The sequence below is a fragment of the Perca fluviatilis genome, chromosome 6 (genome assembly GCF_010015445.1).
Source record: "Perca fluviatilis chromosome 6, GENO_Pfluv_1.0, whole genome shotgun sequence".
In the NCBI taxonomy this organism is placed as follows: domain Eukaryota; kingdom Metazoa; phylum Chordata; class Actinopteri; order Perciformes; family Percidae; genus Perca; species Perca fluviatilis.
Genome location: NC_053117.1, coordinates 42,046,259 through 42,072,492, shown reverse-complemented (window position 1 = coordinate 42,072,492; position 26,234 = coordinate 42,046,259). Strand labels below are relative to the sequence as shown.

Genomic DNA, 26,234 nt, shown 5'->3' with positions numbered 1-26,234 from the left:
GAGTTATATTATAAAGTGCAATTTTATACGGAAAATTTCTTTCACTAACAAAAAAATCTCTTGAGTGTCTGTTGCAATATGTTGCAGCCTTTTGCGACGTGTATATTGCGCAAGTTGATATTGTGATACGATAAAAAATGATATTGTGCAGCCCTAGAGTGATTTACATGTAATCTGGAGAAACCGTAAATCTTCTGGACCAACAGGCCGCTACTTTGGAGCATGGCATCACCACACAGCTAACGTTAGCATACGGTAACGTCTTCCGTGAGTTCAACTGGAACTCCCAAACAGCAAGCATGGTTGCTTGCTGTTGCTTGCTGTGAAACAACAACAACCTGCTGTTGTTTCACATAAAACTGGGCTGGTAAAAGTAAACTTAACTGACGTTATAGAAGTCTGCTAAAGAAAGCACTAAAGTCAGCTAATGTCAGCTATCGTAGCTAACATTGGGCTCTGTGTGAAAGACAACGTCAGAGAGAAACAGACATACTTTCTGTTTGGGAGTTCCAAGTGAAGTTGAGAAAGCCGTTGCTGTCCATGTAACGTTACGGTAAAGCCAGAGACTGACTGCGGTCCAGCTGTAAGTGAGCACTGTGCACGGAGATGAGGCGCTATTCTCTGTTTTTCTGTGCTGTAACGCTTGTAACGTTTTCAGAATTTAGGTTTCAATAAGAGCCCGACCGATATATTGGCCGATATTAGGCATTTACCAAACTATATATCGGAATATCTGATTTTTAAATCACCATAAATTAGTATCGATATCTGCCTTAAAAATCCTTTATTGGTCGGGCTCTCGTTTCGACTTGGTACCAAAGTATCGGTTTTCGTGACATCCCTGTAAGCCTGTTTGAAATGAATACCTCTGCTGAAGTGTTCAATTGTTAACGATAGTAAGTCATCAGGTTCGTTGGAGATGAGCCAGTCCTTCGCAGAATCGATCACCGGCGATCTCCGCCCAGTGCATGCTGGGTAGATTTCTGTCTGATTTGATACAGACTCACTCTGACGTCATGTACATGTTGTCAACAATAACCTCACAAGATTGAAGAGACGGAGTATAATTTTTATATAAACTTTTCTATGTTTTTTAATTGTAGAGATTTTGACTGATATTTGTCTGATTTAAGATTTGTTCAACAGAAAAAAAACAGAAAACATGTTGTGACGTTTAGATACATTCAGATTACAGATAATCTAGTCTGTTGTATTTTAACATCAGCAACAGATCGCCTGTAGAGCACAACAGCTACTGTCAGCATCTAAACAAGCTGATATATGGGTCTGATACCTTTAGAATTAACAGGATGTGAGTGTTTCTGTGACTTCTTGTTTAGACTTAAGGCTGGAAACTGTCCGACTTGACCGCAGCGTTTAGTCACCGCCCAGCAGGGGGCGAGGCGCAGCTCATCTCAAACAAGCCTAGTAGTACACAGTTGTGTTGCTTTGGGGTCCTGTAAATTTTGTTTGGGGTACAATGGTTCTGGAGAAAGCTATAAGCAGCAATACAAGAGGCCACGCAATCAGTCCGATCCAAACAGACACGTTTTGAACGAGCTAATTTTAGATATAATGACAAATGATTATTGAAATTCAGATTCAGTTGCTTTCCTTTTTTAAGATACATTTTAGCTGCAGCGCTACAGAACTCTACATTACATCAGCCACCATGGAAACTGATTCTGCATCAGCATTTGTTTCTGTGACTTTTGCTTTTTTGCCCTAAAACTGATGTTCGGTGTGTTTGTAAAATGAAAACTCAGCCTAAGAGGACATGAATGATCCGGATAACTACTTCTGTCTTAACTGACACTCTTGCAGCAGCCGGTCCACCGACACCTCCTGATCTCTAAAACCCAACTTCAAATGACCACATTCATTCTCATCGCTGATCCAGCCTTGCAGTGTAATTTTAATAGTAGTTTGCTTAAGTCCAAATGAAGTCAGGAGAACTCTGTCAGACAAAAGTTGGCAGTCAAATGGCAGCGTTAACTGTGAGCTTATGTACAAGACGTCTGTAGCGTTGTCTTTGGCACAGTTATCAACCGTGACTGAACCGTTGTTGAAAGCCAACATGTAAATGTCATTTCCATCACCACCGACCAGGTAATCACCACCGGTGGACACCAAGATGTCATTGCCGTCCGAGCCTTTGAGGAGAGAACTTTCGTAACCGGACACCAAGATATCAGAGTAGATGGTGCCGATGACTATCTCCACATCCTTCAACACGTCGCCCTCAGCATCGGCGTAGCGGCCTTGTCCCGTCAGCAGGTTGACATAAACTCCTTTACCTGTGTCAGGATCGCCCCGGTACACAACCGTGTCTCTGCCAGGACCCCCGTCCACCAGATCGGCCCCTGGTCCAGGAAGGAAGACGTCCCGGCCAGAGTTTCCCATCATAGTGTCATTTCCGTCCTCGCCATAAAGAGTGTCGTCTCCCAAGCCACCAATCAGGAGGTCGTCTCCGTTCCCTCCGATCAGCGTGTCATCTCCGGCGCCTCCTTCCAAGGCGTCATCCTTCCACCCACCAATCAGAGCGTTGTCTTGATCGTTACCTAAGGCAAGAGGCAAGGCAGCTTTATGTCCACAGCACATTACAGCAACAAGGCAATTTAAAGTACTTTACATAAATCATTAAAGAGCAGTTAAAAAATATGAAAAACATTTGTTAAAGAGAATATAAAAACAACTTAAGCATATTTCAGACTAAAAATTCTCGCCAAGATGATTAACAGCTCCTAGCAAATCTCCAGTCTGCAGCGTTCTTCCACTGAGTCAAAATGCTCATCTTATCAGGAATTAGCTCGTTCTTGCTAACCGAGCACTGTTAGCCTTTACAATAGAGCCGCTTCCCTACACTTGTTAGATAATGTTTCATTACAGGATTATCTGTTGATTTGTGTTTGTTTGCCGTTGAGAATTATTGTAGACAAAGCGGCGTGCCAGAAACGCAATACCATGACACAAGTGCCCCCTCAAGGCAAATTTTTGAAGTCCCTCTAGTGCACAACTATTTTATATTAGTGAATGTCCGTTACAATCAAGCCATTGCCAAATTAGTTGATAAAAAGCTAATTAAGCCTCTCAGCTCCACAAAACTCTCTGTATTTGTAAGTATAGATATGTTTTAGAACTTATTAGACTTATTTTATTTCTTTGTTCCAACTTCCAAGTGACCGATAGCCTACGTTAGTCATGAATACATGATGTAAAAAAATTATAAATGACTCATTCTTGGTAAAAGAGTTGCGATCACCGACGGTTTGCATCATGTGGATGCACCGACAGTGTTGCTGACATTACATAGAATTCCTCATGTGGGCAGAAACTACACACGATAGCTTAAATAAAGTGACATTTGAATGGCATTATAGAGGAAGATTGACATCTGTACTACTTACCTAGTATGTCATTGGACTGGGAGGGACAGCCTTGCACCGTTTGGACCTTTGACAGATTCCTCTGAGAGTTGAGGTCCAAGCGGCAGTCAACCTGCAGCTGTTTCAGAGTCACTTTGAAAGCTTCAATGTAAATGAAAGGGACATCTCCGGTTGAGTTTAGTGATTTCAATTTAAAATTCACTCCGTCAGAGCTCTGAAATTCTAAGTGCTGATGTTTGGAACTTTTGGCGTAGTTGAGCAGAATGAATTTTAGTTGTTCCCCTTTTGATGTGATGGTCACTTCTAGATCTTCTGTTGATGAGTCCAGTGTGACTTGACTGCCATGAAGATAATCCATGTCAACCGACACAGTATCAATACTCTGATCTTCTGCAAAGTTAGCAATCATTGAGTTGTTTCCATATCCTTGTTTGATTATGTAAGTGTCTTTTCCTTCACCTCCAATCATCAGTGCACCTCCGGTGTACGGATCAAGCAGATTCTCATTGCTGTTCCCAACCATGATGTCGAAACCTGAGGAACCGTACATTTCTTTAACTGAATCACGATTCTTCATATTCATCACTTTGCCATTCATCTTTCTTTTGCCTTGAAGGCTGCAGAAGATTTGCGAATTGTTTCTGTTATGTATGAAGCACTTGTATTCAGAGGGTGTCTGGTTTCTAAAATCAACAGTTACGGGGAACATTAAAGACTCATCACAGCTGCTGCGGTTGGTCATCAATCCAGATGTTATTCCATCACTGGTTTTAATCTGCAGGTGCTGATGAAACTTTGAATCAAACCAGTTCTGTAAAATAACATCTATTCTACCGTGTACCAAAATGATGATGCTCTGCCCTTCACAAGAACACATTATGTTCTCGTATTCTTCTTTCAGAAAGAGAATATCCAAGGCTAGATCTGGAGATTGGTTGTTGATGGTTTTGACTCCTTGGCCCGGTGTGATAACGTACCAGTCCTCTCCTCCTCTACCCTGGATGAAATCATGTCCTCTTCCTGGGACAATAACATTGTGTTCTTTGTTCCCTCTGATGTCATCGTTGAACTTTGACCCACGAACTTCCGTCACGCTGCTAAAAGCCTCGTCCTCCTGAAGGTCCACCAGCAGAGGACATGATGAGCTGCTGTAGTCGATGCTGCTACTTTTAATACACTTGGTGAACTGGTCTCTGTCCAGGCAGTCGGCCTTGTTATCTGAGATTGTGAAAGTGATCAAATCCTTTGTGACAACAAGCAAATGTCTGTCTGCTGCTGATCTGAACCAATTCCATAAAATCACCTTGACGGATGTGTTGTCATGGAAAGCGTTCAGAAAAACATTGTCATCCACTACATTCACTCTAAAGGTGTGGAGGTTTGCTTCTATTATGGCCAGGTCTGTTTTAGTGTCTTTGGAGTAATTTTTAATCTTCACTGAAGACATTCCTTTTCTAACTTTCACTATATACATGTCTTCTCCTTCACGGCCCATTAAACCAAATCTATACTTTCACTGCTTATAATTTTTTTCCTTTTAGCTATTCAACATCTTGTTAATCCCTCTGGCCACCAGCTGAACAGAAGAAACCACAACAGAGGAAATCTCAAACAAGACTCCGTCTCCAGACATCATGTTCATGTGACGATACGGTTCCCCTAAAAACCATCCTTCTATGGTCACAGTGTGACTTCCCTCATACATTAACACAACATCATTTCCAGATTTAGACACAGAAATGTCACTGTAATCAACACTTAAATGAAGAGTGTCTAGTGCTTTGGAAGGATCGTAGTTGTTAATGACTGTTTTCCCTCCATTTTTAGGAATAATGTATGTGTCTTTTCCTCCACATCCTTCAACGTAACTTCTCTGTGGACCGAGGAAGAATATGTCATCACCTGGTTCACCATAAAGCCTGTAATAGTAATTTAACATGACTTCAATCACATGTTCATCCTCTGCTTTCTGAATTGCAAAAAAACGATTAGAATCTCTATTTCCTTTGTATTCCCCAAACCTTGACTCTAATACATCTTTATAACCTGAAACCACCGTCACAGAGCCGGCTGGTATGAACATGAGTATTTTCTTCTCTAGTGTCGTGTACTCTAACTGATGTGACTCTCCCAGGCCAAGAATAATATCCTTGCTTCCCTGTGTATCAATCTGCCAACACCTTTTCCCAAAACTCTCATCACTAGACACAAAATAGTCCATGCAAAGTTCAGACGGACCCTGGTCAGCGAGGCAGAAGTGAACTCCTCCTCCGTTCCAAGAAGAGTCGCCACTGCTAAAATCAACGGCGCTCGTTCCATCCTGTTGCTTTGTAACTTCGTAATATTTGTGATAGTCTGATATCTGTTCAACAAGTCTGTGTCCCTGCTCAATTTCATCGTAATGCCAATTGTAAAAGAAACTTGCCAAACTAATTCCAAAATGCTCAATCCCCTTCAGAAAGCCTAAGGAAACGGCCCTTAGTTTCTCCAGAAGTCCAGCATCTTTCGGGAGGTTGTTTAGTTCATTCTGTATGGCCATATAAATTTCATCAATGCCCATCCGGACTACTGATAAAGCCAGGTTTATAGGCGCTATAAACGGGGCCAGTTCAGGCACAGCAGTTTCAATAACATCTAAAACAACCATACTACCATCTAAAGAAGCATCGATATATCCCAGCGCGTCACCTCTCTCCAAATCTTGTTCAAAATTGTATATCCCAAATCCAATTCCCACTATTGGTATAACTGACGTAAAACGCTTTATTGCAGGGCTTTTCATGACCGATGTTACAGCTTTGGCCATTCTGGCCTCTGAGGACAGAGCTTGTTTTGCAATAACAGACGTTGTCATAGCTGTCACTCCATGAGCCGTTTGCAGAGACCCCACCAAGCCATCTTTAATGTCACCCTGTTCAAAAGCACGAACAGCTCCTTTCAGCCCCAGCATGAGGCCCAGCGTCCCAACAGCATGCCCAGCGTGCTCTACGTACTTGCTGCCTTGATGGGAGGAGATTGAACCGTGATTTTCCATGTCATGAACTGCTGTTTCAATGCTCTCTGACATTGCTTTAGAGTAGCGTTGACTCTTTGCAGATAACTTAGCCCTAAACTCAACAAGTTTAGCATTGGCACCGTCTAACAGATGACACACAAACTCTCCATTCTCCATTCTGGCGCTGCCCTCCTGGACGTGCAACCCTGCCAGACTTTCACCATATTTTGCCTTTAACTGACTGTGGATTTGTTCAGCGCTTAGTACTCTCAGCCTGGAGTAATATGATTCAAGTTTGAAGGACTTTTCCAACTCTGAGGCAGATTTTAAGTCTTGGGATGTTATGTGGCCGTCATTGTAGCCTCCTAATCGGCCGGACGCTGGATAGTCGCTGATATCTAATGTAGTTTTGAATGTTTCGTAATCCTGAACTGCATAAAGCTCTGTTATCATGTAATCCTTTGCGATATCGAATATCTGAGATGGATTTTTTTTTCCATTTTGAATCCATCTACTATACAGTTGGATTTCACTTGTTATAAGATTTTTAAGATTATTCCTTAATTGCTCACTAGTCGAAGGATTTTTGTTATTTAATTTGCTAGAACCTTCATAGTCGGCTGAGCCACTAAATCCACGCCTGCTTGGGTCAATCCAAGTACGTCCTCTTGCCATTGAATGTTCTTCCCAAAGAAACTTCAGTCCTTTCTCTTTGATATTGTTGTCTGTGCTTTTGACCATATCCAGGGCCATGAGAATTAGAGGAAATGTCCGGAAGTTTCTAGCAGATTCAGATATAACCGATGCAGAGAAATATGTGGTGTACCAGGCCCCTGCGGAGAGCGGCAGGCGAGGTGTTGTGGGCTCTCCACGAAAAATACTTTCCACATATTGAGCGTATCCTTCTTTAGGGTCATTTTGGCCCATTTCTTTTATAATTCCTTTTCGTATGTCAGGGTATTTCTCTTTTCCTATCTGATCTTCAATACATTTCTTAACGTTTTGCTCATTTTCTCTTCCATTGTTGTCAAGCTTTTTTCCAACTGGAGTTATATACAGATTTATAGGATTAACCTCTAATATCCAGTCATTGACCTTCAGGTATGTAACCTCATCTTCTCCGGTCTTTGCATAGTGACGGATTACATTCCTGATATCTTCTCCTGATTTAATCTCATAACAGTTGGAAAGAATACGATTTAGTTCTTGTTCATTCGTTATCTTCTGTAACTCCCTTTCTTTATTGTAAATTTTTTTTGGTAAATAATATTCTTTTAGATCAAAGTTTTTAATCTTCATTTTTTCTGGACGGGGCATGTTTTTGTTGTGAAAGAATCCCCAGGACATAGCTTCAAGTTGATTACAAGCAATACGTACTTTGTCAGCATCCGTAAACTTCCCCAAAACATTCTTGTTAATAAATCTCCTTGGCACAACTGGCCAGCTGTCTCTGTAGACCAGAAAACGGTTTTCTGGACCTAGAAAGTTTCTTTCAGTGGTAAAGATTTCCTTTCCTTTACTGCCGGGCTCATTTCTAATAATTACATCTCCGTTCCTATCGAGGGTTGCGACCACTTTCTTGCTGTCATCTTTATGTCTCCATTGCTCTCCATCCTTAGTGATCTCCAGGGTGATTTTCTCTCCTGTGTGGCTGACCTGGAGCACAGCGTCTCTGAGGTGCAGCTCTGTCTCGATGCCGGCGGTCTCATGGAGATCCTTCAGCAGCGTTTCAATGAATGCATTATCTGATCCGACGTCACAGGCCACCACACTTATTGTTTTAATTTTATTGGAATCCCTGGAGGTTTGTTGAATGATTTTGGAGACTTCTTGCACTTCATATCCTCCAAGTCTCATTTCTCCCGAGTTGTCTTTCCTGCCGTGGCCGACCAGCACCAGCCGGCTCTCCTCTGTCAGAGGCACGGAGTCACCTCGGATCAGTACTGGTCTTTGGTTGTTATCAAGAACGTAGACAGAGGAAACCTTTGGATGCTTCTCAAAAAGATACGTAGCAGCTGTTCTGACAGCAGGGTTATCTTCCAGGATGAGGATCTGCTGGTGGTCGTACTGGGTGCTGTGATCAACCGGTCTTTGCGGAATTTGGTATCCAGTAACTTCTTCAAGTTGGTTCATGACCTGGTAAGTCTGGTGATTCTCCTGGTTTGTTTCTAGGACTGCTGGGATGCCACGGGCCGTAAAAACTCGAATGAAGTTATGTTGGAAGTCTTTGGTTGTGTTTCCATCGAGAGAGAACACAGGTGCAGTTTCCAGTGATGGTTTCAACATCAGCTCTGCGAGTGAAGAGCCAGAAAGGCCAGACACAGTTTGTCCATCTTCTGAAACACTCCCAAATATTTTCACCAAGGTGTAGCTGTCTGCTTCTGGTACACACGAGACATTGAACAGGCATTCATTGCTGACTATTACTGAGTAACGGGGATCCATGCTGTATTCCTGTTGGACTCTGTCATTTGTTGACTTTTCTTTGTCAGTCATGACCAGAAGTTTTTGGCTGTAGCTGTGTGAGATCTCTGAAGCACTCAGGAGAACATCTTGTGTCTTCTGTTCATCAATCGCTGCCAAGAATCCTTCAAAATCCTGGATAGCAAGTGAAAAAAACTACATATAAAACACAGCAAATTTTTTTTTTTTTTTATTTTTTACACATATGTAACATGTCAAAATGTACAAAAAACTTCATTAGAGCCATACCCTAAACCCAACAGGAAGTCCGCCATTTTGAATTGAAAGTTCGAAATTATTGCTATTTCCACATTTTAACGAACTCCTCCTAGAGATTTCATCCGATCAACTTCAAACTCGGTCTGTGCCATCTTAAGACGATAAAGATGAAAAGTTGTTAAAAGAAAAACTTTTCGTCATAGGGCATGGCCGTGGCGGGGCGGCCATTTTGTACGTTTCGCTGCCGAAACAGGAAGTGGGCGTAACTCGAGAGTACATTGTCCAACTGGCTCGAAACTTTTCAGGATTCATAAGAGTCCAACCCTGAGGACAAATAAAGGCCGATATTTACTTAAAGTCATAGCGCCCCCTAGTGGCAACAGGAAGAAGGCCTAAAAGTCAAGGTGCTATACCTTAACAAACTCCTCCTAGAGATTTCATCCGATGGACTTCAAACTCGGTCTGTGTCATCCCAACACCTTAACGATGAAAAGTTATTGAAAGAAAAACTTTTCGTCAAACAGTGTTGGCATGGCGTGGCGGCCATTTTGAGTATTTATCGTTGAACGAAGAAATTGTTGTAACTTTAGTGTACATTGTCCAATTTGGCCGAAATTTCTCACGATTGACAAGGGTCCAGGGCTGAGGACATCTAGAGGCCAAAATTAACTTTTGGTCATAGCGCCCCCCGCTGGCAACAGGAAATCAGCTTTATATGTCAAACAAAATCCGATTTACATGAAACTTATAATGTGTGGTCTACATGTAATACTGAGCCGCCCCCTGTACTTTAACCACGCCCACTTACTCAGGCCACGCCCCCTTTCATACCATTTGAACCGTTTAAAGAGTCTTGTGTGAGGTGTCATTGAAATCAGCAGAGAGTTCCTTCTTCATTGTTGATGGTTTGGCTTATGCCCTAAGCTTAAGCCACGCCCACTGGTGACCCGTTTAAGGTAGAGTCTTATGTGAGGTATGTCAGGTATTGGTGATGATTTGCGGTGTCTGGGTGCCGCGCAAATGCACCGTCGCAAGGAGCGAGTCAGTAACCTCGAGGTGCGAGGGCCCGTCCATCGCTGCTTGCAGCTTTAATTTTATATATATATATACAGTACAGGCCAAAAGTTTGGACACACCTTCTCATTCAATGTGTTTCTTTATTTTCATGACTATTTACATTGTAGATTCTCACTGAAGGCATCAGAACTATGAATGAACACATATGGAATTATGTACTTAACAAAAATGTGTGAAGTAACTGAAAACATGTCTTATATTTTAGATTCTTCAAAGTAGCCACCCTTTGCTTTTTTTGATAACTCGGCAAACCCTTGGTGTTCTCTCAATGAGCTTCATGAGGTAGTCACCTGAAATGGTTTTCACTTCACAGGTGTGCCTATTCAGGCTTAATTAGTGGAAGTTTTTCCCTTTATTAATAAAAACAAAAGTGGCCTGAAGAATCGTTTTAAAAATATAAGAATGTTTTCAGTTATCACACTTTTTGTTAAGTACATAATCCATATATATGTATTCATATTTATGCCTTCATTTAAAAATAAAATTAAAATCATAAAAAAAAAAAAAGAAAACTATGTAATGAATGAAAGGTGTACTCCTATACTATATATATATATATATATATATATATATATATATATATAAATTGGAGGGGATGAATGTTTGACTCAAGAAAGTACCATTTGTTGTCTTAAATGGTAACTTTGTTTTTGTTTTCTGTGTGTCTATGCAAGATCAACTCTTTTGCTAGTTTTATTAATTAAATTTGGGTTCCAGTAAAGATTTGGGTTCCAGTAAATTTAGCTCAGTTCATCTGAACTCAGTGCTGCTTTCCATTTTAATTTAAAATACACCAACCTGTTCCTTCTGAATAACAGAAGCTGTGAATTTCTCATTCTCCTGAAGATCAGACAGCAAACTCATCGGGTTTTGGTCAATGTCCTCCCTAAAAGAAGATTTACAACTTTATATCAGAGAGGCTTACACAACACAGATTGAGTAAAACCTGATGCAGACCACATGAGAGTTTGACAGTACCTTCCTTAAGAAAAACACTTTGGTTTAAATTTTTAAATATATTTTACCATGCTGTAGCAAGGCCACGTAGGGAACAAATCTGTCTCACAGAAGAGATATACCTTCTGTTTGTACAAAAAGGCCAATCTGCATTGAATGGCTTGAAAGATATTGTTAGCTTCAGCTAACGAGGGCTATTCGGGTGTGGTTAGGTCTGCACCAAAGTTTGATTTTAAACGTATTCTCACCAGAACTGTACTAGAAAGCTTATTTCTTACCTGCTAAGAGATCTCTCAACTCTGGCCCCATTTATGGATGTGCCCCTAAGAGAAAATACAGTCATTGTTAACTTTTCAGTCTTGCCCCATGATTAAAAAAAACATTAAAACAATCAGCACTGGGTTGCACCAGCTATGCATTAGTTCAAACGTAGACTAGTTTGAACGCAAGTTGTAACTTCGGCGTTTACGCACTACTAACATTTTGAGGGTTGCACAGGCTGAAGTAGTTCCAATGTTAGTTGTAAGTTGTAAAGTCCTCTGTAAGATGGGTTGGCATGGTGCATCATTTTGAAACGTGGGATAACTTGAAATAGAGCTGGGCAATATATCGATAATATATCGACATCGTGATATGATACTAGATATCGTCTTATATTTTGAATATCGTAATATCATCATATGTCTTAAGTGGTGTCTCTGGTTTTAAAGGCTGCATTACAGTAAAGTTGTGTCATTTTCTGAACTTACCAGACTGTTGTAACTGTTCTATTATTTGCCTTTTCCCAACTAGTCGTAATATCCACATTATTGATGATTATTTATAAAAAATGTCATTGTATGACTATTTTGTGAAAGCACCAATAGTCAACACTACAATATCGTTGCGGTATCGATATCGAGGTATTTGGTAAAAAATATCGTGATATTTGATTTTCTCCATATCGCCCAGCCCTAACTTGGAGGATGAGGAGGAGTGACCGGCTGTTTTGTGTCTACAACACGTTCTCCGGGATAGATTTCATCCCTTTGGATATCTGTGATGATTCTGATTAACACTCCTGATTTTGTTTTCCATGAGCGGAGATCCAGAGGATGACCGACCTGGCAGCAGACTCGGGTTAGATAACCTTAATTAACAGCTACTAACGTTAATCATAACCGTTTCCCAGTTTAGGCTATCATTAGGGCCCGAGCGCCGACAGCGGCGAAGGCCCTATTGAAACTGAAGGAATTATTATTATTAGGGCCCGAGCACGAAACGGTGCCCCAACGGTGCCTTGCACTGAAAGTGCGAAGGAACCTATTGTTTTTCGTCAGATTATTATTATTTTTCCGAGTCCTTTGTTGCATTTTTGAGGGGGTTAGTATGCACGAAAACTCACAAAAAATTGCACACATGTCAAAACTGGTGAAAATTGCAAAGTTCTGTAGTGATTGGGCTTGGGCGTTGCCAGGGGGCTCCATAGCGCCCCCTAACGTGCGCCTTAAATTAGAAAAAAGAAATAAGTTAATATACCAACTTTTGAGGGAACATAGATCTCATCTTGAAGTCTATGGTGCTATTTTTAGAAAAAATTACAAAATTCTAATATTTCTGAAATCTTGGTTTTCGTGAAAAAATCTTCATTTTACGAACACTTGTTTGAGGACTTTAGAATGCACAAAAACTCTCAAACTTTTGCAGCCATGTGCAGAATATTAAACTCTTTCACCTGAATTCACATTTAGGCTTGGGAGTGGTACGGTTGCTCTATAGTGTGCCCTAATTGGTTTTAGCCCTTGGGCACATTTTTGATGACCTCAATATATACGAAAACTCACAAAAATTGGCGCCCACATAAACACCAGGGAGCTTTGCGAGACTCTACAGCGATTTGGCTCATACCTGTAAACGGGCTGCATAGCGCCCCCTAATGCATGGACGGCCTCAACTTGGACATAGTTGCTCCAATCTTCACCAGCTTTAATACCCATATTGCTCTAATCATTGCGGACATATTTCCCATTTACATTCATTAGCTCCGCCCAACCGGAAGGCGGCCATATTTAATTATGCATTTTTCAGGTGTTTTACATTCTTTCGAACTCGTCCTAGGCCGTGATTTCAATCTTCTTCAATCTTTGCAGGAAGTATCTGTTGACCCTCATGACGAAAAGTTATCCAGAGAATTTTGATAGTTGAAAAAATGCGCAAGTTATCAAGGTGCTATACTTTAACGAACTCCTCCTAGAGATTTCATCCGATGGACTTCAAACTTGGTCTGTACCATCCAACACCTTAATGATGAAAAGTTATTAAAAGAAAAACTTTTTGTCAGACGGTGTGGCCGTGGCATGGCGGCCATTTTGAGTGTTTAGCGATGAACAAAGAAGTTGTTGTAACTTGAGTGTACGTTGTCGTATCTGCCCGAAATTTCTCACAATTGACAAGGGTCCAGGCCTGAGGACACCTACAGGCCAAAATTGACTTTTGGTCATAGCGCCCCCCGCTGGCAACAGGAAATGCGCATATGATGATATGACAAACATCATCCGATTTACATGAAACTCAGAATGTGTGGTCTTCATGTGATACTGATCCGCCCCCTATAATATGACCACGCCCACTTACTCAGGCCCCGCCCCCTTTCATAACATTTGAACCGTTTAAGGTAGAGTCTCGTATGAGGTGTCATTGAACTCAGCAGAGAGTTCATTCTTCATTGGTGATGGTTTGGCCCGCCCCCTAAGCTTTAGCCACGCCCCCTTTTATAACTAATGACCCGTTTGATGCAGACCCTTGTGTGAGGTATCATTGAACTCAGCAGAGACTTCCTTATTCATTGCTGATGGTTTGGCCCGCCCCTTATACTTTAGCCACGCCCCCTTTCATAAGTTGTGACCCGTTTAAGGTAGAGTCTTATGTGAGGTATCGTTGAACTCGGCAGGGAGTTCCCTTTTCATTGTTGACGATTTGTGGCGTCTGAGTGCCACGCGATTGCACGGTCGCAAGGAGCAGCGTCCGCCGGTAACACCAACGCGCGCAGAAGCGCGAGGGCCCGTCCATCGCTGCTCGCAGCTTTAATTATGTCTTTGTTATAATAACCTCACAATTTAAAGATTCTTTTTTGGGCTTTTTCCGCCTTTATTGTGATAGGACAGCTAGTTGAGAAAGGGGAGAGAGAGAGGGGGAAGACATGCAGGAAATTGTCACAGGTTGGATTTGAACCCTGGACCTCTGCGTCGAGGTAGAAGCCTCTCAGTATATGTGCGCCTGCTCTACCAATGAACCAACCCGGCCACATAACCTCATAATTGAATCTGCCCATAACGTTACGGGCTACTCCATGTTATAGTTGACGTGTCACCACCCGATGTCACTGTTGTTATTTTGCACTAACATTAGCTGTAGGTTAAGGTTCTATAGTTATCACCTAATCATAACGCTTTCTCCTGGTTTATGTACCTTTCTGTTGCTGTTTGCTGATTAGCGTTACCGATATTAGCTACTTTTAGCCGTTAGCTTCTTCTCTATTGTGGAGCTAACGTTAAGTGTTCAAAAACAGTTGTCAGGATAAATACCACGGTAATAATGTAATAATATAATAATATTAATAAAACACTGCATCAAGAATAATGCTTTTCACTGATTGGCCACTGAAGAAGAAAATAAATAATTATTTTGTGAAAACATTCTGGTTAGTGTAGACTACGCCAGCGTAACTGGGTCTAACAAAAATAATTATTTGGTTCCGGTTTCCGACCGACCCAAAATTATTTTATGAGCTTGTGGAAGAAATGATACAAATTAAATAAATACACAAATAAAAAGTTTGAGTCGAACTATAATTACATTTTGGTACAGCACTCTTGCGATGCAAGATGCCCGTTTTCCTCCAGCAATGCTGAAAGAGGACCCGATGTCTCCGCAGCAGCACTTAACGTTGCCTTGTCCAGTTTTACGGCAGCAGCAGAAGCGTGAGGACGGCGCGGATGGCGCCTTCAAGCAGCCCTCACCGGCCAGCTACAGCGCCACCGGGGAGCTTCATCACATTAAACAGGGCAGATGAAACCGCTCATGAACTATATGTTGTTTTTAATGTCGTTCAAACAAGCGTTGCATTATGGAAGATAGATGGGATTAACAGCGATGCCCGCACTGCACGCGCGTACACACACACACACACACACACACAAACAACACACACACACCAAAACAGATGCATGTGGCTACTTGATACACGTGAATGATGTCTCACCATGTTTTCAATTTACTGAGCGACAACTGTATGTAGTAACAAGTAGGCTATGTTATGAAAAAATAGAGTATCCATCGCTACTGTAAAGGAAAAAAAAAATTAAAATAAATCCTACCTATCCCTTGCTGCCACTGGGAAAAACAATAAAATAAAATAAATTCCCTATCGACCCATGACCTCAACTGACAACCAACCAGAACCAAACCATTTTTTCAATATATTTTTTTTATGCCCTATGATGAACCTTACGTCTCCGTGGTGCAACACAACTAACTAGTTTCAATGTATTGTTTAGTGTGGACATAAAACCCGAACTTAAGATAGAACTTACACACAGCTGGTGCAACAGGCTGCAGATGTTTAACCAAGTCCAAGTGAGTCAAAGGTGCTGACACCAGAGCCAACGCTTTGGCTACACTGCACGCGTTATGTATGCAGACTGTTCGTGAGCAGATGTGCCACTGAATGTACAGTACAGGCCAAAAGTTTGGACACACCTTCTCATTCAATGTGTTTCTTTATTTTCATGACTATTTACATTGTAGATTCTCACTGAAGGCATCAAAACTATGAATGAACACATATGGAATTATGTACTTAACTAAAAAGTGTGAAATAACTGAAAACATATCTTATATTTTAGATTCTTCAAAGGAGCCACCCTTTGCTTTTTTATTAATAAGGGAAAAACTTCCACTAATGAACCCTGACAAAGCACACCTGTGAAGGTAAAACCATTTCAGGTGACTACCTCATGAAGCTCATTGAGAGAACACCAAGGGTTTGCAGAGCTATCAAAAAAAGCAAAGGGTGGCTACTTTGAAGAATCTAAAATATAAGACATGTTTTCAGTTATTTCACACTTTTTTGTTAAGTACATAATTCCATATGTGTTCATTCATAGTTTGATGCCTTCAGTGAGAATCTACAATGTAAATAGTCATGAAAATAAAGAAACACATTGAATGAGAAGGTGTGTCCAAACTTTTGGCCTGTACTGTATTTCTCTGTTTTAGGGGTTCGGAAACGTCGCAGTAGTGTGGACGCCAGGCGTCAACCTAGCAGAAGTTATTTTTTTTAAACCCAAAGGTAGCCGTTTAGATGTAGCTTTAATAGACGCTAACTGATGCTGAACATTTGTCCTGTAGGGTTACATTGCAGCTCAGTTCTGTCGGTTACTGGACTAATTTCAAAGATTGTTGTTACTATCAGTCATATTGGACACCTGTGGTTCGATGGGTTCTTGAGCCTTTCGTGAAACATGTGTTCAGACAGTCCTCTGAGGTGGTGTAGTGCAGCGATATCTGGGCCGAGCTCCTCCCACTCTTCATCTCTCACCTCTGGGAAAGAAAGAAAGAAACAAATAGGCGACATTCTGTATTCAAACCATAAAAATCATCTCTTTCTTCAGTCTGTCATTTACACTCTAGTCTCGCATGTTCAGCTGTATCTCCACAGAGCTGTGAAGTGACGTCTGGCTACACCACAGATGCATTCTGGGATAGGAGAAACAAACTCTTTGGGTTGTTTGCATTCCTTTAAACTAGGGATGCACTGAACCCAGAGTTCGGTTCGGAATTCGGCAGAACTTTGGGCTTTTTGACAGAGTTCGGGTACTGCCGAACGTTAGAACGTTCGGTTCCGAACCGAACGGTACCAAAGAGAAGTAACAAAAGGCGAGAAAAGGAGGCTAACGTGTTGAGTTTCTGCTCTTGCCAAAGAGTATAGAAGTAACAAGAGGCGAAACTCAATAGAACGTTCAATTACAAACAAACGCACCCATGACAGAGCTGCAGCTTCGCCATCTTGGACTGAACTATCTCGTTACTTCACTACTCTTTGTAGAGTTACGTGGTCAACGTAATGACGTAGTTGGAGCTAGACGGAATGCAGTAGCAACGGCAGTAGGCTGTGAGAAATTGAAAATGGAGCTAGTGAGCAGAAAAAGTGTTGTTTGGCAGTACTTTGAGTCAAAAGAAGGCGATTCAAGTCGAGCTACATCTTCAATTTGCAATGCCGATTGGTCTGGTGGTGGCGAGGACCCTAAACAATACACAACATCGACGCTGTTAAGACATTTGCGTATGAAACATCCGAAAGAACACAAGTTGTGCTTGAAGGAATCTCCAGACAGCAGCCAGAATGCAGCAACTTCAGGTACGGCAAAGGAAGGACAGTCACAGCTAAAAACTGGTGTTAACCAGACCGAGCCTCTCCCAGGCTGACAGCGTTCTCTCAGTAAATGAGTCTCTCTACAGCAGGAGCGGAGTGACCGAACGGCCGGCTGCTGCTCGTTAGCTAACGGTAGCTTTCTGATTTCACCCCCCCAACATGCCTTCATCATACACTGGTAAGCGAAAGTTTGCAAAACAAAATTTTCACTCATCTGGCGATAGCGATGTACTTTCCTACGATGTGAATAGAGTGTGGGGGTAGCCTACTTTATGGGATTATAAATCTAAAAGGCTAATATTTTGGATATGCTTGGATCTTGAGATAAGGTAAACATAGGCCTTGTCAAAAACAGTTTTTCCCACTTGTGTGCCAGGCATAATGTTGCCTATTCTTTTTTTATTTTTTACAGTTAAAATAAAATGAAATGAAAAATGCACTGCTGTGGACATTGTTTACTTCATTAATGTGTTTACTGTGTTAAGAATGGGAGTAGGGTTCGGTCCGGCAGAATCTTAACCAGTGGGTTCAGTATTCGGCAGAACCCCAAAAATCTTGGTTCGGTGCATCCCTACTTTAAACCAATCACAACGGTCTAGGGGGGGGGGCTAAACTCCAGACGCAGCGACAGTGGCTCTGCTAAATAGTCTCAGGAAGGAACTTGTTCTGGTGGAACATTTGCACCCCTCAAAAGAAAACGCCTCATACAATATTACATGAAGTTAACTGTTGACACAATACACAGTCCCTCCAGGATTTGTCGCGAACACAACAATTACACAAATTACAACCAATGACCATGATAGTGGTACGACTAGAAATTTTGACCAATCACCGTAACTTTACCCAAAATTTGACCAATAACCGCATTTTCCCACGACTTCAACCAATCCCAGCAGCCCCACGGCTCAGACGTTGCGTCAGTATGTGACGCTGAGAGCCACTGACCAAGCGGAAGTGAGAACGGGATGACGTAACACACGTTACATTGCCCAAATTAATTAAAAATACTACAACAAATTTACGTTAAAGGACAATTCCGGCTTAAAATGACCCTAGGGGGTTAATAACATATGTGTACCGAGTCGACCGTTCTCTGGGACATGTTTTCATGCTAATCTAATGTGTCTCTAGTTTTAAATAAGCTACAGGAAACTGATGGTTAGCCGCTAACGCTAGCTGTCGGGGCAGAGGGTAAATCTCAGTGTCTGTGTGTGTGTCTGTGTGTGTCTGTGTGTGTGTGCGTGTGCTGTTAAAAAGTAAAACTTTTCTCACCAAACTGTTGAGTGAGGATGAGGAGGCTGAAGAGGATCAGGAGCCTCAGAGTCCTCCAGCTCTTCATCTGACCTGCCATCGTCCTGCAAAACACCACAAGCACACAAAATACACAACACACTAATCCCAACATGAACAATTCCTCCCCCCCCCCCCAGTCAGGCTATAGGACTGCTTCAACAGAAAGTCTAAAATCATCTGCAGCCATCTTGGTTGTTATCATTATGGAGTTCAGAGTTTACCTGTTTGTTCGTCCTGGAAGATGTGACCGTTATATTAACACATAAAAGCATTTCAGTTTGTTGTTATTGCACCCACATGTAATCCAGGACCTTTTTTACAAAAGTATCTTTTAGGGGTGTGCAAAAAAAAACACTTTTGCGATTCAAGCTCTACCGATTCAAAATCGATTTTTTTTATTGTATGTCTACTGCAATCACATGGGGAAAGTAACTACATTTACATACTGTGAATAATTCTTTTTTTTAATTGAGAAACGTTTTTTAATCGAAATTTGAACCTGAAAATCGATATTGAATCGTGACATTTTCTGAATCATGCACCCCTAGTATCTTAAAAGGTCACGTGTAGCAATTTCTCCCATTTCCGGGGACAGGTCACCGAAAACGGGGAAGTCTGGTCACCCTATGAAAAAGGGGCTTTTTTTTTTTTTTGCTGAGTTTAGTTGTAGGTTTGATGTAATCAGGTCCTTCAGAGTTCAGATGTCAGCAAGTGAAAGTGAAATAGTGCAAAACTAAAATGGAGTTCTGCTTTCCTTTCAGCTGTCTCCACCTTTCCTGGTAAATGATTCATTTTTGTTTTTTGAAAACTGAAATAAATGATTTTCTAGCTAAATTAGACCTACAGTATATCAGTAACAGGAAATCATGCAAATCAGAAGTGATAAAGTACTCTGACCTGATTGGTCTCCCATCGAATTTTACAAAATATATTTACAGAAATGATTCCCTATCCTTAGTAAAGTACTTAATGAAATGTTTGACTACAGTATATCAGTAAAGTACTTAATGAAATGTTTGACTACAGTATATCATTAAAGTACTTAATGAAACGTTGGACTACAGTATATCAGTAAAATACTTAATACTCGTGTTGTCTTCCCGTTGACCAAGTTTTTTGTTTTTCTGAGTCAAAATTTTAAATAAAAAAACAACGTTTTGGTCGTCTTTTTTGACACTTTTGTGGCTTTAACCAAAGTTTTTGTCACTTTTTTCAACATTTGCCGACTTTTTCTGAGCCTTTTGAAGTTGTTGTGTTTTTTTTCCAAAATTCTTTAAACTTTTTTCGACATTTTTGTTACTTTTGTGTCACTTTTTTAACATTTTTTCAAAGTTCTTTTATCAGTTGTTTTTTCTTAAATGCTATAAAATTGACTAAAACACCAAAATTCAATGAAAGTAGTGAACTGATAATTTATTTAACTTGTTAAGAGCATTGTAAGGAACTATCCACGTTATTTTTCTGGACAATTTGTTTGAAAGAAAAACAAAATTTATGATATAGAAACTCTTTGAAAATGGGTCAAACTTCATCCGAGGACACCAGGATAAGAAGTCATTATCACCGAGCGTGACGGAAGCTATTATGTTAGTTCTTCATAAAGAAGGCAAAGATCCACTGAGGTGCGTTTCATATAGATCAGTAAGTCTGCTCACAAGTGATTATAAGATCTTGAGCGAGATCATTGAATTCCATAGGGCATCACCACAAGCCTGTACACATAGAGGCTTCAATCAATAATGAAAATAAAGTACATACATACTGGCCATTTAAGTACAGTAGGCTACCAAAAATAGTGACCTATAACACATTGAACTAAATATGGGTCTATGGCCCTGATACAGGCTTTATCTGACCTAAATATGGTCCTGATACAGGCTCTATCTGAACTAAATATGGCCCTGATACAGGCTTTATCTGACCTAAATATGGCCCTGATACAGGCTCTATATGAACTAAATATGGCTCTGATACAGGCTCTATCTGGACTAAATATGGTCCTGATACAGGCTCTATATGAACTAAATATGGCCCTGATACAGGCTCTATATGAACTAAATATGACCTGATACAGAACTTATCTGAACTAAATATGGCCCTGATACAGGCTCTATGTAGACTAAATATGGCCCTGATACAGGCTCTATCTGAACTAAATATGGCCCTGATACAGGCTCTATCTGAACTAAATATGGCTATTACACTGATACAGGCTCTATCTGGAACTAAATATGGCCCTGATACGACGCTCTATCTGAACTAAATATGGCCCTGATACAGGCTCTATCTGAACTAAATATGGCCCTGATACAGGCTCTATCTGAACTAAATATGGCCCTGATACAGGCTCTATCTGAACTAAATATGGCCCTGATACAGGCTCTATCTGAACTAAATATGGCCCTGATACAGGCTCTATCTGAACTAAATATGGCTCTGATACAGGCTCTATCTGGACTAAATATGGCCCTGATACAGGCTTTATCTGAACTAAATATGGCCCTGATACAGGCTCTATCTGGATTAAATATGGCTCTGATACAGGCTCTATCTGGACTAAATCTGGTCCTGATACAGGCTCTATCTGGACTAAATATGGCTCTGATACAGGCTCTATCTGAACTCCTTCAACATGTCTTTACATAATTAAAACATGTTAATGTCAAATGCTTACAATACATTAATTGAAGGAGAGAGAAAAAAGTCATTTAAAAACGCATGAATCGAGATCACAATTTATCATGCAGGCCTAATACCAGGAGTCTTCAACATTTGTTAGTCCAAGGACCCCTTAGCTGAAATAGAGACGGAGCAGGGACCCCCCACTACATATATTGTATACAATTAGTTTAATTTTATTTCTGTGTCATGCTTAGGGCTGGGTATTGTTCAAAATCTTTCGATCCAGTGCCATATGTTTTAAAATCCATTTCAACATCAACAAAAATGCATCAAACACAAAGCTTTTATTTTCAAAATGTCAAAATGTCACTTCAAAATGTAAAAATTCTGGTAACACTGCTCACTCAGAGTAACATTAATAAAGTTGCCTTGCCTTACAAGCTCAGCCTGTCAGTCACGCGTTCAGACGCTTTGGGAACCGAAATTTGGCACCGAAAGATTAATAATTTTTATTAATTTATTAAGTTTTTTTTTTTTTATTAATTATCGACGTTCGGTGCCCAGCCCTAGTCATGCCAAACATTTGGCCCATCCCACATGGGATTACAAGACACCACAAACTTATTTAGCAAAGTCTTCCGGTCGCATATACAAATCATTCGGAGAAATACATGAATACAAGTAGATACATACATATACTCACACACACACACACACACACATATACAATTGGGTATACAATTGAGTTTTATATTAAATTGGACCTACAGTAACGTGTAGGGCGCCTAAAACCATTAAAAAGCCTTTATTTAGCAGGAAAGTAGAATTCAGTGATCTGTTAATGTGTTAGAAGTCCACAGGGACGCAGTAGGTCAGTGTAAAGAAACACTGCAACAGTACATGAACTTCCAGCCATCAAACCTGTTCCAGATCATATAAATCATGATGCATCAGTGTAGTGTGTGTGTGTGTGTGTGTGTGTGTGTCTTTGTTCCAGATCATCTAAAACCTGATGCATCAGTGCAGAGTTCAGAGTTTACCTGCTCCTTCTTCTGTGGAAGATGTTATAGTTTGAATAACACACATCAAAACATTTCAGTTTGTGCCAGTGCTCTTACCCAGATGTAATCCAGGACCTTAGCAGTTCAGATAACAGAAATGGAAATTTCTTAGGCCGATTTGTTGAATCAAAGAGTCTTCAGCCAGACCGGATGGTGCAATAATAAGATCTTTATGTAATCGCGAGCAATTGTTCTGCAGGAATATGACTGACCTTCGTTTCTTATATACGAAGGCACAAACAGGAACACACTTCTCATTGGACATCCCAGGAACCAACATCTCCATTTAAGGTCACTGAAACACTATACTCCGCAAAAAACGAAATGTCCTGTCATTTTCAACTGCTTTTATATTTTAAGCAAACTTAATATATGCAACTATTTCTATGAATGTTAAAAGATTAAACATCCAAGACATAAACTGAACAAAACTTTTTGAGGGGGAGAATTCATGGTCAATAAACCTAATTTATATTAAATGAAAGCCTAACTAATTTGTTTGATGTTGAAAAAAGCTGATCTTATGAGTTATTTTGACAGATAGTTACGAATGAGTGGAAAATCACAGACTGTCAAAGTTTAGTCAGGATACTGTTTTTTTTATTTTTTTTAAATGCTATCAAATTTAATAAAACTCAAATAAAAATTCAATGACAGTTGAGATCCGATCCTTAATTTTACCTGCGAAGAGCGTGATATGGAACCATTTATGTTATTTTTGGGCAATTTGCTTGAAAAAAAAACTGCCTCAGATCTAGAGTTGGTCCCCGGGCGCTGTGATTGGCTGCCCACTGCTCCCTTGAGGGATGGGTTAAATGCAGAGAATGAATTTCGCTACGTGTATGTGTGTGTGACAATAAAGTACCTTTATCTTATATCAACTCAATATCTTTATAATATATCAGAAGTGTCGCAATAAGTATCAGGGTTCATACGTTTTGAAAAAACCTGGAAAATTTGAAAATGGCAATTTCCAGGCCTGGAAATGTTTTGGAAAACAAAAAACACCCCTGAAAGTTTTGGAAAAGTCATGAAAATTTGCTTCACCCATTGCAAATCAACTGAGCAATGTATCGCGTTTGGGAAGATCATGTCGCACAAGTCCTTGTGTCTGTCGCGCGGAGACCCGATGGCATTTTGGCGGTCGCAGTAGCCTACTGGGGTTCTCTAGGCTACAGCCCCATTACTTCAGCATCTCACTAGCCAGTGTGTGCGGCGCTACAAAGCTGCAGGAATTAAAAACGCAATAAATATATTGGTCACGATGACCCGACAGAGTTGAAGAAGACCTGATTAGTAATTGATCAGGCTATTACATTAATCAGGATTTCAATGTGTGGAAGGTATTTGTCTACAGTAGGCGATCACATAAAGTTAAATGCACAACTTTGCTTAATTTAATGTAGGGCTGAAATAATAGTCTAATGTGCCTGCTGGTGTGTCAGTGTTGGCCTACATTTTTTATGTATTATAAATACGTAGATAAACTTTCATTTTAATTCAAATTTCCCAAGGACTGTTTCGAGAGAATGGATTTCTATTCTCGTAGGCTAGTTGGTGTGATGTTTTGGGGAATATAAGGTCATGGAAATTTGTCGAAAAGTCATGGAAATTTTCTGGTGGAAATGTGTACGAACCCTGAAGTATGCAATATTAAGTTTATTTTGGGGAGCGCTGCGTCTTGTCCATTGGTACACAAAATTTACAATTTTCACTCCATTAAAGTAACAAAGTAGGACTTAAATTATATTTTTATAAATTCAATGAATGATGCACTGACTTGAGAGCACTTTAAATTTCGTTTTACCTGTGACAATGACAATAAAGACCTATCCTATTCTAACCCAATGTTCACACAGTTGCACACACATTGAACACAGGCCTGAATACACCTATACATGGTAAACACCCTAATGGAGAGATGTCAGAGGGAGGGGGGGCTGCTCCTTGGAGGAGCGCCCCGAGCAGTTGGGGGTTCGGTGCCTTGCTCGAGAGCAGCTTGGCAGTGCCCAGGAAGTGACACCGTAACTTTTGTAATTTTAAATATGTTTAAAAACATCGAAATGAATATCGATATCGCAATATCACATTTTGTCAATATCGTGCAACCCTAGTGTGTGTGTGTGTGTGTGTTTGTCTGTGTGTGTATGTATGTATGTGTGTGTGTGTGTGTATGTGTGTTTGTGTCTGTGTGTGTCTGAGTGTATGTCTGTGTGTGTGTGTCTTTGTGTTTATGTGTGTCTGTGTGTGTGTGTGCTTGTGTGTCTGTGTGTGTGTCTGTCTGTGTGTTTATGTGTGTCTGTGTGTGTGTGTGCTTGTGTGTCTGTGTGTGTGTGTGTATGTCTGTGTGTGTGTGTGTGTGTGTGTGTGTGTGTGTGTCAAATTTGGCCCTTGGACAACAGGAGGTTTAAAATCCAGAGTCCTGAAAAAGGGGTGTGTCTGTTTTTGCTGAGTGTAGTTGCTGGTTTGATGTAATCAGGTCCTTCACAGTTCAGATGACAGTAAGTGATGGTGAAATAGAGTTCAGCTTTCCTTCCTGCTGTCTCCACCTTTCCTGGTAAATGATTCATTTTTGTTTTTATGCTGATTCAGCATTCACAGTATTCTTCTCCTGTTTTTTAATTATTAATCCATCTTTCGTACGTTTTTTTTCGGTCGTGTCTAACATCTGCATACGTTCAGCTACAAAAACCATTCAACTATCTAAATGTTCAGCTCTTTCAGCACATGATGGTTCATCATCACCTTTTGTTTCACTATTTATATATATATATATATATATATATATATATATATATATATATATATATAAATATATTCAAATATTAAGCAGTTTTCAACAACAAATTACATTGAAAGTCAATGGAGCCCTCTTCAAAACCTTAACATCTCCCAAAGTTTTCAGCTCCTTCATACTTTCACTTACAGACACCATTCAAAAAACCAAGGAACTACCACCACTGTACCATCATAAAAAAATACAACCTATTAACCTTTGACAGTTTTCTCTGTTTTGCAGACATGTGCCTGATGTATAAATTGACCCATGATCTTGCACCACCCCCACTCAAGCAATGTGTGTCATGTTGCAGAGATAATGTAAGGGTCACTAGGGCTTCTGTAAGAGGTGACTGTTACACTCAATTTAGGAAGACTAAATTTGGTCAATCAGCTTTTTCATTTACTGTAATAGAAAAGTGGAACTTAATTCCACTTCATATTAGAAATTGTGCAAGTCTCAGCAGTTTTAAAATGTCCTTAAAGACTTGGCTGAAGGCAAATCAACTATGTGATCATTGACCTTTTTATAATATGGAATGTATATTTGTATTTTGGTTTATGTATGAGTAATGCTTGTCACATGTTGTTGAGTTTTTATCTGTTTTTGATAGTATTGTCTGTATTGTCTATATTGTCTTTTTATCTCCCTTGCCCAGGGACCAGAGATGTAAATTAGCTGTATAGCTAACTCTGGTACAGGGCTTGAACTGTGCATGGTCCCTGACAAATAAACTAATAAAATAAAATAAAATAAATAAAACTTTAGAGGTCCTATGACATGGTGCTCTTTGGATTCTTTTATATAGACCTTAGTGGTCCCCTAATACTGTATCTGAAGTCTCTTTTATATAGGCCTTAGTGGTCCCCTAATACTGTATCTGAAGTCTCTTTTATATAGACCTTAGTGGTCCCCTAATACTGTATCTGAAGTCTCTTTTATATAGACCTTAGTGGTCCTCTAATAC

The 26,234-nt window shown here is 40.3% G+C and overlaps 2 protein-coding genes across 2 annotated transcripts in view; one reads left to right on the top strand and one right to left on the bottom strand.

Moving 5' to 3' along the window:
- Positions 1-1,779: 1,779 nt before the first annotated feature.
- On the bottom strand, positions 1,780-19,072 carry LOC120561109. The gene is made up of 8 exons (XM_039804061.1): positions 19,027-19,072; positions 18,785-18,867; positions 16,563-16,677; positions 11,376-11,420; positions 10,939-11,026; positions 7,044-8,979; positions 3,408-4,604; positions 1,780-2,561 (listed from the first exon to the last, which is right to left on the bottom strand). Exons 2-8 carry the CDS (start codon positions 18,861-18,863, stop codon positions 1,795-1,797), a joined length of 4,227 nt encoding a protein of 1,408 aa, XP_039659995.1. The 5' UTR covers positions 18,864-18,867; positions 19,027-19,072; the 3' UTR covers positions 1,780-1,794.
- Positions 19,073-24,983: 5,911 nt separating this feature from the next.
- LOC120561108 (uncharacterized protein C5orf34 homolog) overlaps positions 24,984-26,234 on the top strand; it is a 13,287-nt gene continuing 12,036 nt past the window's right edge. The window contains exon 1 of the mRNA XM_039804060.1: positions 24,984-24,989. Within this exon, the coding sequence (XP_039659994.1) occupies positions 24,984-24,989 (6 nt within the window). The remainder of the gene's footprint in view (positions 24,990-26,234) is intronic.